The sequence below is a fragment of the Trichosurus vulpecula genome, chromosome 6 (assembly GCF_011100635.1).
Source record: "Trichosurus vulpecula isolate mTriVul1 chromosome 6, mTriVul1.pri, whole genome shotgun sequence".
NCBI classification, from domain to species: domain Eukaryota; kingdom Metazoa; phylum Chordata; class Mammalia; order Diprotodontia; family Phalangeridae; genus Trichosurus; species Trichosurus vulpecula.
The window spans coordinates 139,753,424-139,768,404 of NC_050578.1; the positions used below are offsets into that span (position 1 = coordinate 139,753,424).

Sequence of the window (14,981 nt, forward strand, 5' to 3'; positions counted from 1 at the left end):
TGATGGCTCTCTGGGTTGTGGAATAGTGATGATACAGGGAGAAATTTAGGCAATGTAGAGATAAAATACATCAATACAATTATTTTTAAAAATCTCAGTGCTTTTTTTCAATGCCTTCCTCATCCCAGAATTCTAAATGATTTAATATTTTCTATGGGCTCCTGTTCAATGATTAGTTTTCAAACAACAGATCAATTTGATTTTAGATGACTTAGGAAGGCAAGACCTTGAGCCTTCAATTGAAATTATATTTACCTAACATTTTCCTACTGATTCCATTCTCCATGAAATTGTGGAAAGCAAATGCTGCCGCACTTTTTTTTTCTAAAGCAGAGTTGTTCATCGTCAACACCATTGACTCAATGATTGTGCTAATGTCTTTTCAATGTCATTCCTGTTTAGGGTGAAAAGTTTGGTCCATTTGCTGGAGAGAAGAAAATGCTTCAGGATTTGGATGAAAGTATGGACTTCAGATTGATGTGGGAGGTGAGGATAAGATGGTTGTTTTATTTAGCTATTTGTAAATAAAAATCAGGGCATAGGAGGTACCATTTTGGAGAATTTAAATACAGAATAATTATAAGGTCAAATAATAAGATATTATTCCTGGTTTTCCTAGTTTGATAAATGTGTACGATCCCTCCCCCAAACACACGCGCGTGCGCATGCGCGCGCACGCACACACACACACACACACACACACACGATTGCTGAGCTGTCAATGTGGTTATTATTGTAATAACATATTGTTGAATTCCAGTTGCTAATCCATTCTGTTCATCTCTTTCATTGTATGGGAGCGTTCCTCCCATTTACAGTCACAGTTATGTTTACCAACTATATATTTCTTCCCATTCTATTCTCTTAAATTATTCTTAAAAAAAAAACCCGTTTCCCTCAGCAAGAGCTCATTTTGTTTCTGACCACTGCCTTTTTCTTATTCTTTCTTTTTTCTCTTAATTCATTTTCCTCCTACTTCCCTGTTGCTTAACATTAATATCTGCACCCAGCCGTGTATATGTGTATCCTTCCCTTCCTGAATCAATTTAGATGAGAGTGAGGCTTGAATCTTGACCAATCCCCCTCCATTCTTTCCTGCATTATATAAACTCTTCCTTGTCCCCTTTATGTGAGATAAGCTTTTCCATTCTTCCTTCTTCCTTCCCCAGTGTCTCAGTAAATTCCTCTTTATCACCATTCTATTCTTCTTTTTGAGATCATCACAACATAATAAAATCATACCCAGCTCTCTGTCTTAGTAGATTCCCTCAATAACTCCTATTGATGATTAAGTTCTGAGGGGTTGCATGAATCATCATCTTATATAAGAATATAAACAGTTAAATTTTGTTTAGTCCCTTATGATTTCTCATTCATGCTTAATTTTTTATGCTTTTCTTGAGTCTTGTATTTGAATGTCAGATTTTCTATTCAGCTATGAATTTTTTCATCAGGAATGCTTGGAAATCTGCTATTTCATTAAATACCCATTCCCTCCTCCACAGCATTACACTCAGATTGTAAGCTCCTTGAGGGCAAAGACTATTTGTCTTTTGCCTCTTTTCATGTCCCTAGTGCTTGGCATAGTGTAGGCATTGTAATAAATGTTGGTAGTGGTATAGGCTCTTCTTGGTTATAATCTTAGCTCCTTTGCCTTCGGGGATATCTTATTCCAAGTCCTTCATTTCTTTTTGGTGGTAGTCACTAAATCTTGCATGATCCTGAGTGTGGCTCCATGGGACTTGACTTTTGTCTTTCTGATTGCTTATAGTATTTTCTCCTTGACATAAGATTTATGGATTTTGGCTATAATATTCCTGGAAGTTTTATTTTGGGGATTCCTTTCAGAAGGTGACCCGCAGTGTCTTTCAATTTCTACTTTCAATATTGTTTCTGTATTTTTAATCAAGCTGTTAATTATCTTTTCATAATTTTCTTGTGTAACTCTCATTTCTTATCCTGATTTTTCTTTATTTTTAATTTTTTTTGGTCTGTTTTTTAACCCTCTTTACTTCTTGTAGAGATTCTTTTTGGGCTTGTGTCCAATATGCATTTTTCTTTCAAGCTTTGCTTGTAGATGTTTTTAAGTCATTTTTTTGGTTTGTTTATGTCTTGAGCTTTCCTGTCAACAAAGTAACTTTTTAAAAACAAGTAATTCTTTATTTGGTTACTTATTCTCTCCGTGTACTTTTTGACATTAGACTTTATGTTAATGTTGGGCTCTGCTCACTTCTGAGTGGTGATGGTGGTGAGATGAATTATGCTGCTTTCACAGCTCGGTCTAGAGATCTATAAATTTTTTGTACTTCTAAAGTGGTATGATGCTGAGAGAGGTCTATTCACTACCTTTCTGGTCTGTACTCTGTAGGCTCTTGACCCTGGTTTGCATCTATTGGTCTGTGTGTAGTTGATATATCATTGACTGCTGTTGGACTTTGTCACTATTGGCCTGATGGACAGTTCTGCAAATTCAGAGTTACTGACTTGCTGGTTCCTCACTGGATTTGGTTACCTGCCTCTGTTTATTCCACTAAAGCCTAACACAGACGGCTAAAGGTCAAAATGGAGTCAGTCTGCACTCTGCTCTTGGGCTCTGGAACTTGTCTCTTGCTCTTTACAAAGGTAGGGCCTCTGTTTTCTTGTGACTACTCCTCTCTACCCTGCAACTATGATCCAGAACTGGGTAATAGGAGACAAAACTGTCAGATGCCACTTGTTCCTACTCCCATTGGTAGTACAGGGGGTCTTCTGGGATCTTTTGCTGCCCTGGTTTTTCTTGCCTTGAAGTTAAATTTCCTTGATGGCTCTGGGTGCTGGAATGCTCCCCAACACTGTTGCCCCTGCCACTGAACTGGACTCCTGCCTGGTCCTTTCCCCAGTCTTCATAGATCTCACTATTTTTCCAAGCTGCCATGAGCTAGAAAAATGACTCACTGTGATTTTTTCTTGGCTTTGCTGATCAGAATTTGGCCTGGCAAGCTTTCTATGTTGTTGTGGAGGAAATTGTAGAGGAGCCAAGACAAAAATACTGCTTCTCATGCTGCCATCTTGAGTTCATCCTCATATTGTTATTCTTAATATGGAGTTATTGGATTAAATACTGAGAATTCACTAATATGTCATTCAAAGTTATTTTCCCCTTATAAGTGTGACTTGCTTTTATGGCTTTTACTGAATTCAAATCATTAGGATTTTATATACTCTGAGCTTTGTATAGCATTTTCATAAAAAATGATAAACTTGTACTATAAAAACTCACAAGCTAATGTAGAAAAACAAAATATTCCACCTATCTTTTATAGACCATAATGCAGCAAAATGATAACCAATAACTGGGATTTGAAAACAATAGACTTCTATGGTAACTAAATAATAAAGTCCTAAGGCATGAATGACATAAAAATTATCACAGAAACAATGAACATTTTTATAAAAGGAAATGATAGCAATGAGACAGCATTGCAAAACTTCTGGCCTCAAACCAAAGCCATCCTTCTGGAAGAATATCTATTTCTAAAATAGTTTCACTAAATAACAAACAAGCAAACAGGCAAACAAACAAACAGACAACAAGGTCATCTAGCATCTATTATTCACCATGTGCCAGGCACGTACTAAGTACTGGGCATGCAAAGACAAGAGCGAGACACTCACTGCCCACAAGGAGTTTATGTTGTAACAATGGAGGCAATATGTACATATGAACTATGTATAAAATATGAATGTAGTAATATATGAAACATAGGTAACTATATATGAAGCTACACACATATATAAAATGAATATATATATGCATATATATTGAATAAATGTATAAAATGAATATAATGAATATAAAATGAATACACACACAGAAGTTTGCTGAGTCAGGGCACTAGTGACTGGGTAAATCAGCAAAGGCTTCAGGTAGAAGGTAAGGTGAGGTTTAAAGGAAAGCAGGTATTCCAAAAAGCAGAGGTGGGGAGAGAGTGCATTACAGTCATGGGAGACAGTCCATCATTACAAAGAGAGGGAGGTAGGATAAAGAATACTGTAAATTTGGAATAAGGGCAATCCTTTGGTTATATTGCAAAGTGTGTGAAGGAAAATAATGTAGAAAACAAAACAAAACTGAAAGCTTGGGAATCCAGGTATATTAACCTATTTGCAATTTCTCAAATTTCAAATTCCATTTCCCACCTCTTTGCCTTTGCACTCATGTCCCCCATTCCAGGAAAACATTTCCTTTGGACCCTTGCCTCTTGGAATCTCTTGTTTTCTCCAGGAAATAAAATACTTCCTTTTTTAAAGAGGATTCCCCCCCCCATACTTTCCAGCTGCTAGTGACTTCCATGATTATCTTTCATCTGCTTTTTATTTACATACCTTGTATCATTCTATATATTTGCATGCTCTCACTCCTGTTAGAACGTAAGCTTGCTGAAGGGCACTGTTTCACTTTTTCCTTGTGTCCCTAGCACTTAGCACAATGAGTGCCTGGCACATAATATACTTCATGAATTATTATTTAATTAATTGAGGATTGCATTGTTTCAATTATATGCCATTTCATTTTCTCATTCTCATATTTTCTATTGTTATTTGCTAAATCTAAACTCAGCCCTAACTCCTCACAGATAACTGATTCATAGATAATTCCAACATAGGTAACAAGTCTTTTTCTGTCAGTTAAGATATAATCAATTTCATTTTGTGTTTTTGGGTATATGTGTGCGTATGGGGTTTGGGGTGTGGGCGCTTGCCATCTCCAATACCTACTAATTCTTTTCCTTAAAGAATGTTCATGAAATAAAGTCATGAGGCTTCTACAAGTCATTGGCTTCTTTTCCTTCCTTCTGAACCATGATTTCCCAGACATTTCTCTCTTTCCTCATCTTTTCACACCTTTTCATTGAAGTCACAAAAAATCAGAGTGCAAGTTGATTTAATGTGGAGGGTCTTTTTTGTATAATTTCTCTACCTCTTCATCCTCAGAAATGGATGTCAGGGCTTAAGTGGCAATTATTTCCCTGACCATCTTTTTTAAAAAAAATAAATTCAATTTTATTTTAATTCTAAATTCTCCCCTTCTCATGTTTCTTTACCTTTCCCATTGAGAATGTAAAAGAAATAAAACCTATTACAAATAGTCAAGCAAAACAAATTCTTGCTTTAGTCAACCCCTCAAAAATGCTTCAATTTGCACTGAGTCCATCCCTTCTTTATCTGGCAGTGGGTAAAATATTTCATCAGAAGTCCTCAGGAAATGTGGTTGGCCATTGTGTTGGTGATCTGTAATATTTTTTAAAATAAATTTATTTTTTATTTTTAGTTTGCAAAACTCAGTTACACAAGTTTTTGGGTTCCAAAATTTCTCTCCTTTCCTCTCTCCCCACTTCCCCCCAAGACAGCATGTAATAGAATGTAGGTTCTACATAGACCTTCACATTGAACTTATTTACATAGTAGTCCAGTAGTAAATCCAAGATCATCTTTTTGCCAATATATATCATTAGTACTGAAATGCTTGGTGAACAATTATTTCATTCCTTGTTGCCTTTGGATATATATGGTAAAACTCCACTCCACCAGCTCCTTGTTTTTTCTTTTCCAAGGAGTAGCTGTGAGCTATCCATTTAGCTGAAAATTATTTCTTCTGGCTTCATTTATAATAACAATGTCAAAATTGGTATGTTTCAATCCTTCTAGCAAAATGCCCACTTGTTTGTCATTAGATAGGAATCTCTTATTTAAAGGCACTAATCAACGAATTAAATTTGGTCTAAAAGTTTATTCCAAGTGGTATGAAAACTATGATTCTTAACACCCTTTGCCCTGTTTCTCACCACTTTGTCATCAGTGATGTAGAAATGGAAGGGAGCAGGTTTGAGTGCCATTTTGTATTTTTCTTTCATTTTATCATTGCTATGGCCAAAAAACATTACCACCAATTTGCTACCCTACTGATCATGAACCTCACTGAATCATGTGTCTCTATTAATAAATGTAGCATCCTATATAAAATACACTTTTGCTTTTTATGAATTTTGGTTACCTTTCCACCTCCAGCACTGCTAACACATTCCTTGTGTTCCTCCCTCATCTCATCACCATACTCTGATTTTCTCCATCAAAATAGGTTCATGTACTGATCTCTTTTCAAGGGCTCTGTCAGCTCTGAACATATTATCTTATGGATGTATATCCTTATGGTTTCTACAATCATTTGCTTCCTGATTTCCATGCTCTTATTTTAGGATAAGTAAATTGGCATCTAAATAATACTCACATATGAAGAAATATTAAAAATAAAAATAAAGTAGAATGTGCTTTGTCAAGATATTATAACTGTGAGATTAAGAATCCTTTGTAGGTCTCATATTCATGAACACATCTTATAAAGGGAAGGGAGTGGGGAGCAAAGAGAAAACTGTGACTCCTGACATTTTTTAGCAGCATGGGTCAAGGTTCCATAGAAGTGGGGGAGATATTGAAATGATGGACTAAGAAAAAATTTTTTAATATCTTTTTTCCAATCCATTTTAAGTGCTTAAGTTTAAATTAGATGTAATGCCTACCCTTCTACCTCTTATAATCTATTAAGGGAATCAAACACAAACAGAGATAACCATAATACCTATAATAACAAGAGTAATTGCATAGTGAGCCTATGGAGACTACATCCTAAGGTTTTGCTAAAACTAGAAAAAAAAGAGTTATTTTATTCACTTGTGTAATAGTCTTTAAAGCATTATGTATAAAAGAATAGCACAGCATAGCAGTTTTTTTTAAATTGACATTTGAACTCCATTGAGGGGAAAATGAGAACAAGGTGATGACTATGATGAAAGCAGCTTACCTTTATTTAGCATTTTAAGGGATATGAAGTGCTTTTCACACAATATTTCATTTGGTTGATCCCTACAACATGCCAGTAATACACAATATTCCAAGATAAGCGCATTAGAAAGATACAATACTAGGTGCTCTTTGAGTTCTGTGGTGGAAGGACTTTACAGATCGGTAAAGCTGAAGGGGGCATCTTGGAAGAGCTCCATTAGTCAGTCAACAAACATTTATTAAACACTGACTATCTTGAGACACTATGCCAAAGGCAAAAAAAATAGCTTATGTCTTCACACAGAGCAAAAAGTTTTAAAGAGGAGAAGATGATATGTCAATAGCTACGTGGTATTTGAGTGTTCCTTGAAAGGATGGGTAGGAATTCAAAGGAAAGAGAAGAGAGAGGAAGGAGGGCATTTCAGGTAGAAGAAGCAGTGTAAACAAAGACATGGAGATGGGGCACTGAGGAGACCACTTTGCCTGGAGCAGAGTTCATGGAAACAACAATATGAGATAAGGCTCAAAAAGTGAGCTGGTTCTATATTTTGGAAGGCCTAGAAAGCCATCCAGTGGATTTCAAATTTTACTCAAGGCTATAACAAGCCATTGAAGGGTTTTGAGTATGAAGAGTAAGGTGACTACAAGGAAGATTATTCCATCACTGATATGAAGGATGAATTGGAGCAGAGAGAGAACTCAGCAGGAATGTCAGGTATTCTAAACATATTCGAAAACATTAGAAGGGAAGATAGAGTTAATTGTCAACATGTATTTTTCCTGTCTTCACTCTTACTAGTATTAGTGATTCAGGGTTAGTATGGACATGGTTTGAAACTTGCCATATGTTTTATGACATGTCCAGTGTGTTATGATTTTAAAATAATGATTTTTAACATAGATGTGGCTTCTCAATGATGGTACATTCTTGTTTGCATCTCTACGATAGTGGCTATTCTTGGGTGATAAGTGGTTACTGTGTTTGATTGAATGGGACTGTAGGATCCCAGTGTTGAGAGTTGGTGACCAGCTGAAGCTCTCCTAGCTCTTAGGTTTTATGATTCCATGACTGAGGACATAGAAAATTCTGTGGGAACAAGTCATTTTTGTTCTCTATCACCTTTTTTTCTTTGACAGTTTAAAACACATGCACAACATTTAAGTCTTTGAAAATTGATGCAGGTTGTGTTTAATTAGGAAAGCCTTCTATCTGGTTTGTTTTGTAGATAAAGTGGGGATTGGATGATGCCTTTGGTTCAGTGAGTTGCAAAGGAAGAGTTAATTGATTTTTTGCTTGTTGAAATATTTCAGAAAGATTATGACGTTACTACTATTGAACAAAATCTATTTTTTCCTAAGGCTATTTAAGCAGAGTTTAACTGTGGAAGGTTTTATAATGAATGAATGAATGAAAACCCGTTTATTAAACGCTTATTATATTCTAGGCACTGTACTCAGCATTAGAAACACAAAGATACATAAACAAGACAACTCTTACCTTCGTGGAACTTCAATTCTAATAAGGCAGGACAACATATTATGGGGAAGTAATGGTTGAAGAGTTGTGTCTTGGATAGGGAAGCCACAACATATGGCGATTGGATATTAATCATTTGTCATGGAAGAATGGAAAATATTCAACTATCATTGAGCATTATTTCAGGTTCAGACTATGTATGTTATCTAGGAAACAGCCTTTTTTGGTACAGGGAAACTCATGAACAGATTTTTGACCTAGTTGGTAAACTTTTCCCTTTTTGGGGACCGCACCAAACCTATTGGAGAAATGAAACAGTCATCACACCTGCTTGCCACATTTTAGACAGCCATATGTGTTAGCTTGTCAACAGTCATGTCCAAAGCAAGGTTTGGTTTTCTTTTTAGTACTAAAACAATTTTTCCCTGATTTGTTTCTGTCTGGCTTTTGGCCACCAAAAAAGCAAGATATTAGCATAGAACACATTTGGAGATTTTCTGAAGATTTAACCCAGGATGTTCCTATTTCTTGAGATGGTCTGACTCTGAGTTTGATTTAATTGAAGGCAATCTGTGTGTAGCCTGGGGTTAAAAACTGATGCCAGGCCAGGAATAAAACATCAGCTGCTTTACAGATGTTGGAATCCAGGTCAGGAGGCAGAGAGTGAAATGAATATAAAATCCCTTCATGAAGGAAGAGCGTCAAGGTTGCTGAGGAATTAGATGAGTTAGGAGAGCTAAGGACAACAAATGTGAGGTCTTACTTTGTTTTTTTTTTGTTTTTTGAAGCTCCAATGGGGAGAAGAGGAGGATCAGAGAATAGACAGGACCACTGCCCAGGGTGAAGGGGAACAATGGAAATGAATAGAGAGAGAAGGTGGATATTTTCCTTATTTTTTTTCTCTAAAACGTGCTTAAGGAGACTGGTTCATATCCTGAGATGGGGAGAGAATAAAACAGGCTAAAAGGAAGTTGAAACCCATGGAAAGTAGAGAATTAATAAGAGAGTACATAGGTGCTCTTGACAAATTTAAGTCATCTGGGCAAATGAAGTTTCCCAGGGTACTGGGCTGGGGCGTGGGGCTGGGGCAGGGGGCAGGGGAGGAGGTGGAGGGAGCAAAAAGCTGAAACCAAACCAAGCCAAACTCTTGGATGTGGTTGTTGAATCATTTTTAGTTGACTTTGAAAACATGGATGATAGAAATGTCATGGAACTTGAAAAGGGAAAATCTCACAGTTTCCACAAAGGAAGATAGGTTCATGAGTTGGACTCATGTTCCTGGGAAAATTCTGGAATGTATTGTTAAAAAGTAAGAATAATACCATTTATATGTCATTTTAACGTTTGCAAAGTGATTTATAAATATTATCTCATGTTGTCTTGCAACAATGTTTTTTGCGCTTGTACTTTGCACTTTATTTACTTGCATTTTTGCACTATTATTATTTCCATTTTTTGATGAGGAAACTGAGTCAGGGAACAGTTAAGTGATTTGCCCAAGATCAAGAGGTAGTAAGTATCTGAGGCTGGAGTATTAGGGCTCCTTCATTCAGCATCCAGCACACTAACCACTACACTACTGAGCAGCATCTAGTTCTCATGAGAATTTAGTAAGAAGAATGGTCAATGAAATGGGTGGATGGAGGAATAAATGAAAATACCATTTATTAAGTACTTATTATGTACAAAGTACCATGCTAAAGTACTGATGGTCACAGAGTAGACACATAACTTTTGGGGAACAAGTCATGCCAGATTAAAGTCCTTTTTTTTAATGGGATAATCAGACTGGTTGACCAGAGGATCACAGAGTCATGGATTTATAGCTAGAATGAACCTTGAAGATCATCTGCTATAATCACCTCATTTTACAGATAAGGAGGTTGAACCCAAGGCTGGTTAAATAACTTGTTCAAGGTTGCCCATCCCCAGTTTCTCATTTTCCCAGACTCCACACAACCAACTTGTTGTCAAATCTTGTCAATATTGCCTTATACCAACTCTCATATATGTTGCCTTTGACATAGGGCTCTCATTCAGGCCCCAATCACCTCCACTCTGGGTTTTTGCAAAGGCCTCCTATTTTGTCTCCCTGCCTCAAGCTTCTCTCCTCTCCAATCTATCCTCCCGTTATCTGCAAAATAAATTTTCCTTTTTGTGGCTTATTATTTGTTATGAGCATTTTGAAAAATTTTGGGTTCCAAATTCTCTCCCTCACTCCCACTCCTCCTCTGCCCCCTGAAAAAGACAAGCAATACACCGATTACACGAGTGCAGTCATGCAAAAAATATTTCCATGTTAGCCACATTGCAAAAAAAAAGCAATTACAGTAACTAACAGTAACCCAAGAAGTATTTAAGAAAAGCTAGATAACTTCTTGCTGGATACACTGTAGAGGTCCTCCTTACTTACTTATCATTGGCCTCTGACATCTTTTCCAAAGCTGAACGGAGGTCAGCTGAGGAGTAGAGCAGGCTATGCTAGCTTACTGCCTAGTGTCATCATCTGTCATGACTCTGATGCTCATTATGATGTGGGTTAATGACATAGGGCCTGGGGCATCCAGCCCCTATGCATAGAGCAAAGTCTCTAGTAATTTACACTAATCCGGAAAGACTTTGAGTTGGCAAATCTTTCAAAGGATTGTATATTTGTTGTCAAAGGACTAGAGTGACTAAATTTAGAGATGGTCATCAATTGAAGGTTGGCCACTAGGCACATGATATTTTTGGTTACAAAAAGCCATGGAAATACTTACTAAGCCTTGGAGGAATCAGTGGAAAGAGGAGAGAAATGAATGAAATTTGGGATGTTTGAAGTTTTGGAGTATGACTGCAGTGGTGTAGGACATGAAAAGAAAGTGGTAAGAAATATATTTTGGAGCAGGATATAGTTTCCTTCTTCTGAAGGTCACTTAGGGTTCAGAAATGAAATCTTCCATTTATTTTAAAAGTTTCAATGCAGCTATACATGTGGTCTGTTTTCTTACTGCCAAATTTGTGCTTTTGACCTCTGGATTGGTGGGGCTGCTTTTCATGAGAGTTAATTTTGGAAATATTTTTCTACTAGCAAAGTGTTATATCTTTTTTCTCCTAGAATTTTAATTTTAATGTTTTATTACTCTGAATTTCACAATCACATGAACATTTACATACAAAAAGAACTGGAATAGTGGATTACATATAAAGTTGTGAATCTGTTATTTAAAGTATTTTTGAAGCATATAAAATATTTACAACATTCATTCCAAAATTGTCCAGCTTATCTTTGTCTGATTTTGAACTTCTGTTCTTGTATTGAATTAAAAGATCTACATGCTCACACACGTATATATATGTATATACATACATGTGTGAGCATATAGCTTTTTACTTCAATACACATGCGTGTACACATAAAGACACCTATGCATCTATATGTATATATACAAATGCATATATAAATACACATATATGTATATGCGTTTTTACATACATATATGTCTTCTCTCCTGTGCTCTTTTCTTGGGCCTCATCCTCTCTAATCTGTTTGTTCCACTCAAATTCCTTATTCCAAGAGGAAAAGCAGACAAACGAAAAAATGCCTCCCTTGCAACAACTATGTATAGCCAAAACAAAAACAAACCCTAAAATAAAGTCACCATGTTGGAAAATGTGTGTGCCTTTCTGCCCTCTGTGTCCTCACCTCTCTGTCAGTGGATGAGAGCTATGTTTGGCATTGGCTCTTTGGAACTGTGACTGGTCATTGCATTGATCTGTTTTTAAGTCTTCTCAAATTGTTTGTCTTTAAGAAGTTGTAGTTACATTTAGGATGTGATCAGTGGATCCTCCCCACTCCCCCCACACATACACGCACACTTTTCCTTCAGGTTCTAATGGATCTGGAAAGTTTTAATTTTTGATTTCTTGAAATATGATCTCCAGGTTTTTGGTTTGCTCATGGTTTACAGGGAGACTGACTCTTAAATTATCTCTCCTTCCCCTATATTCCAGATCACTTGTTTTTGATATTAGGTGCCTTATATTCAATTTTTGTTTATCTTCTGATAAAAGGAAGCGAGGTAGCCTGATTATAGGCAAGTCTTGGCCTCTCTCAGTCTCATTGGTGTCATCTGTGAAAAAGGCTTAATAACAGGAACTATTCAGGGCTTTTGTGAGGAGCAAGTGAGATAATATATGTAAAGTGCTTCGCAAACTTGAAAGTGCTATGTAAATTATTATGATTATTGTTCTAACATTTCTTGTTTTATCAGATTCTTTCTGCTTCATCTGAATTTTCTGGGTGTCTGTTACTTGGATAAAGGTTTTCACCTTCTGTTGTAAATTATGCATTCTTTTCTGTTTTTTACTCCAGAACTCTTATTTCAATTATACAGCTGTCCCAAAAGTCTTAGACCAGTTTGAAGCTTTAATATGGCTTAATCACAAGCTGACTGTATTTAGTGCAGATTGCACTAAAACTTTTGGGGCGTTGTTTTGCCATTTTTAACAACAATTAAAAAAATTGGTTTACAATACTCAGTTCCACAAGTTTTTGAATTCTAAATTTTCTCCCCCTCCCTCTCCTGCCCTCCCCACCCCACCCAAGACAGCATGGAATTTGATATAGGTTCTACATATAGATTCGCATTGAACTTATTTGCATAATAGTCCAGTTGTAATGAAGAATCATAACCTATGGAATGAATCATGAGAAAGAAGAAACGAAACCAAAAAAGAATGAAAAAAGAGAGAGAGTAAATAGCTTGCCTCAATCTGCATTCAGACTGTAATTCTTTGACTGGCTGTGCATAGCTTTTTCCATCATGAGTCTTTTGGAGCTGTCTTTGAACCTTGCATTGATGAGAAGAGCCAAGTCTATCAGTTAGTACTTACAGGTACCGTGTGTCTGTAATCATCTATGATGTTCTCCTGGTTCTGCTCCCCTCACTCAGCATCAGTCCATATAAGTCTTTAGAGGTTTTTTGAAGTCTGTCTGTTCCTCATTTCTTATAGCACAATAGTATTCCATTGCATTCATATACCATAATTTGTTTAGCCATTTTCCAATTGATGGGCATCTCCTCGATTTCCAAGTCTTTGCCACCACAAAAAGAGTTGCTATAAATATTTTTGTATGTCATTTGGTTTTTTAAAGTCTCTTCCTTCATTTCTTTGAGTCACTGTTGGCATTATTGTGACCAAACACTTCAAAAATTAATCTGAGTCTCTGCTTGTACTTGTAGAGTTATTTTTTTCTTTTGGCCTTTCCCCTTGGGAGTCTCTTGCAACCTAGTATTTCTTCATTGTGCCTGGTGTCTTCTAAATCTCCAGCCTCCACCCTTGTTTGGGACTTTGTTCCAGAACCCAATCCTGCCATGTCTCATACTCTAAGACTTGGTGATTGGATCTTGTTCAATCATAACCTCAATTTCCCAAGCTGCTACAGATGATGTCTACTTCTTGTAATGTGTCTGTACTCACAGCACTGGTAGATTTTAGGCCCCATAGGCTCGTCTCAGGTCAGATTGCTTTAGTCTCCAGGTCTACTGGATCATCTGATCCTCAGGCCTCAATGGAGTGTGCCCTATTGCCTGACAATTTCTTTCTCCTTCTTCCCACTCCATTCCTCTTCAGGAGGCACTGCAGAGTTGCAGCTCCCTGGAGCAGCACTGTTCAGAGCACTGAGCCCTGCAGGCTTCAGATACCCCTGGAACATTCCTGGCTTGAATGCTAAGAGAGGCTTACTAGCAATTTACATGTTCTCCTGCTGGTTTCCCTGACAAGTGCACTCTCTCTCTCTCTCTCTCTCTCTCTTTCTCTCTTTCTTTGTCTCTGTCTCTGTCTCTCTCTTTCTCCTTCTCCCTCTTCTTCTCTCTCTCATCCTGGGCTGGATAAAGGAGGTCAGTATTGCTGCCATTCATTCTTTTCTAAAGTATGTATGGGAGGCTTGGGCTCCTCACACTATTTCACTTAGACATGTAAAACAGAAATCCTCTCAGCATTACATTTTTCTGAAAAAAGACAGTTCAATTAGTTTGCATTTCATGGTTCCTAGGATCATGTATTTAGAGCCAGAAAACACCCTGGATGTGCTCTTAATAGCAGGTCTTGTTCATAATGAGACCACCCTTCCATGTTGGTCGGGGGGTATGTTAAGTGAGTGAGGATACTGCCCTATGATTTGTAGAAGGCCAAAAAAAGGAGTAGTGGTTCTCTCTTTATTCCTGATCTGAAATTCTGAAGGTGGATTGCTCAGAATGGTCAATATTTGCATAGTTCCTCTGACCAGAGTGCCATGACATCCTGTACTTTCCTGGCTAGGCTATGTACCTTCAAAGGATTCCAGGAAGAAATAAATTATACACCATTTTAAGGACTTTGAAAGGTACTGACTGAATAATTAGATTTTTCTATCAATATATCTTCTGTGAGAATTGACATAAGGAGTTCTAAAATGACTATGTCATAGATCAAGTGTAATCATGTATGTAGCTCTGTTATTTGTTGATTTTTCCTTCATTTATGCTCCCTGGCCACGTTTTTAGACTTGAATCTGTTTAACTACTTTATGTCCAAGGAAGACACAGAATGAATTATGATTGAAAACCATGTTTGACTAACATCTTGTCCAAATTTATAATGTGGATAGAGTTGTTTCCATTAGATAGATATTTATTAATCCCCTGCAATGTGTGAGAAACCA

The 14,981-nt window shown here is 36.9% G+C and overlaps 1 protein-coding gene across 2 annotated transcripts in view; it reads left to right on the forward strand.

The window, feature by feature from the left end:
• PRDM5 (PR/SET domain 5) overlaps nt 1–14,981 on the forward strand; it is a 169,311-nt gene that overhangs the window by 9,707 nt on the left and 144,623 nt on the right. For both annotated transcript variants that reach the window (XM_036762361.1, XM_036762362.1), the window contains exon 2: nt 403–486. In XM_036762361.1, the coding sequence (XP_036618256.1) occupies nt 403–486 (84 nt within the window). The remainder of the gene's footprint in view (nt 1–402; nt 487–14,981) is intronic.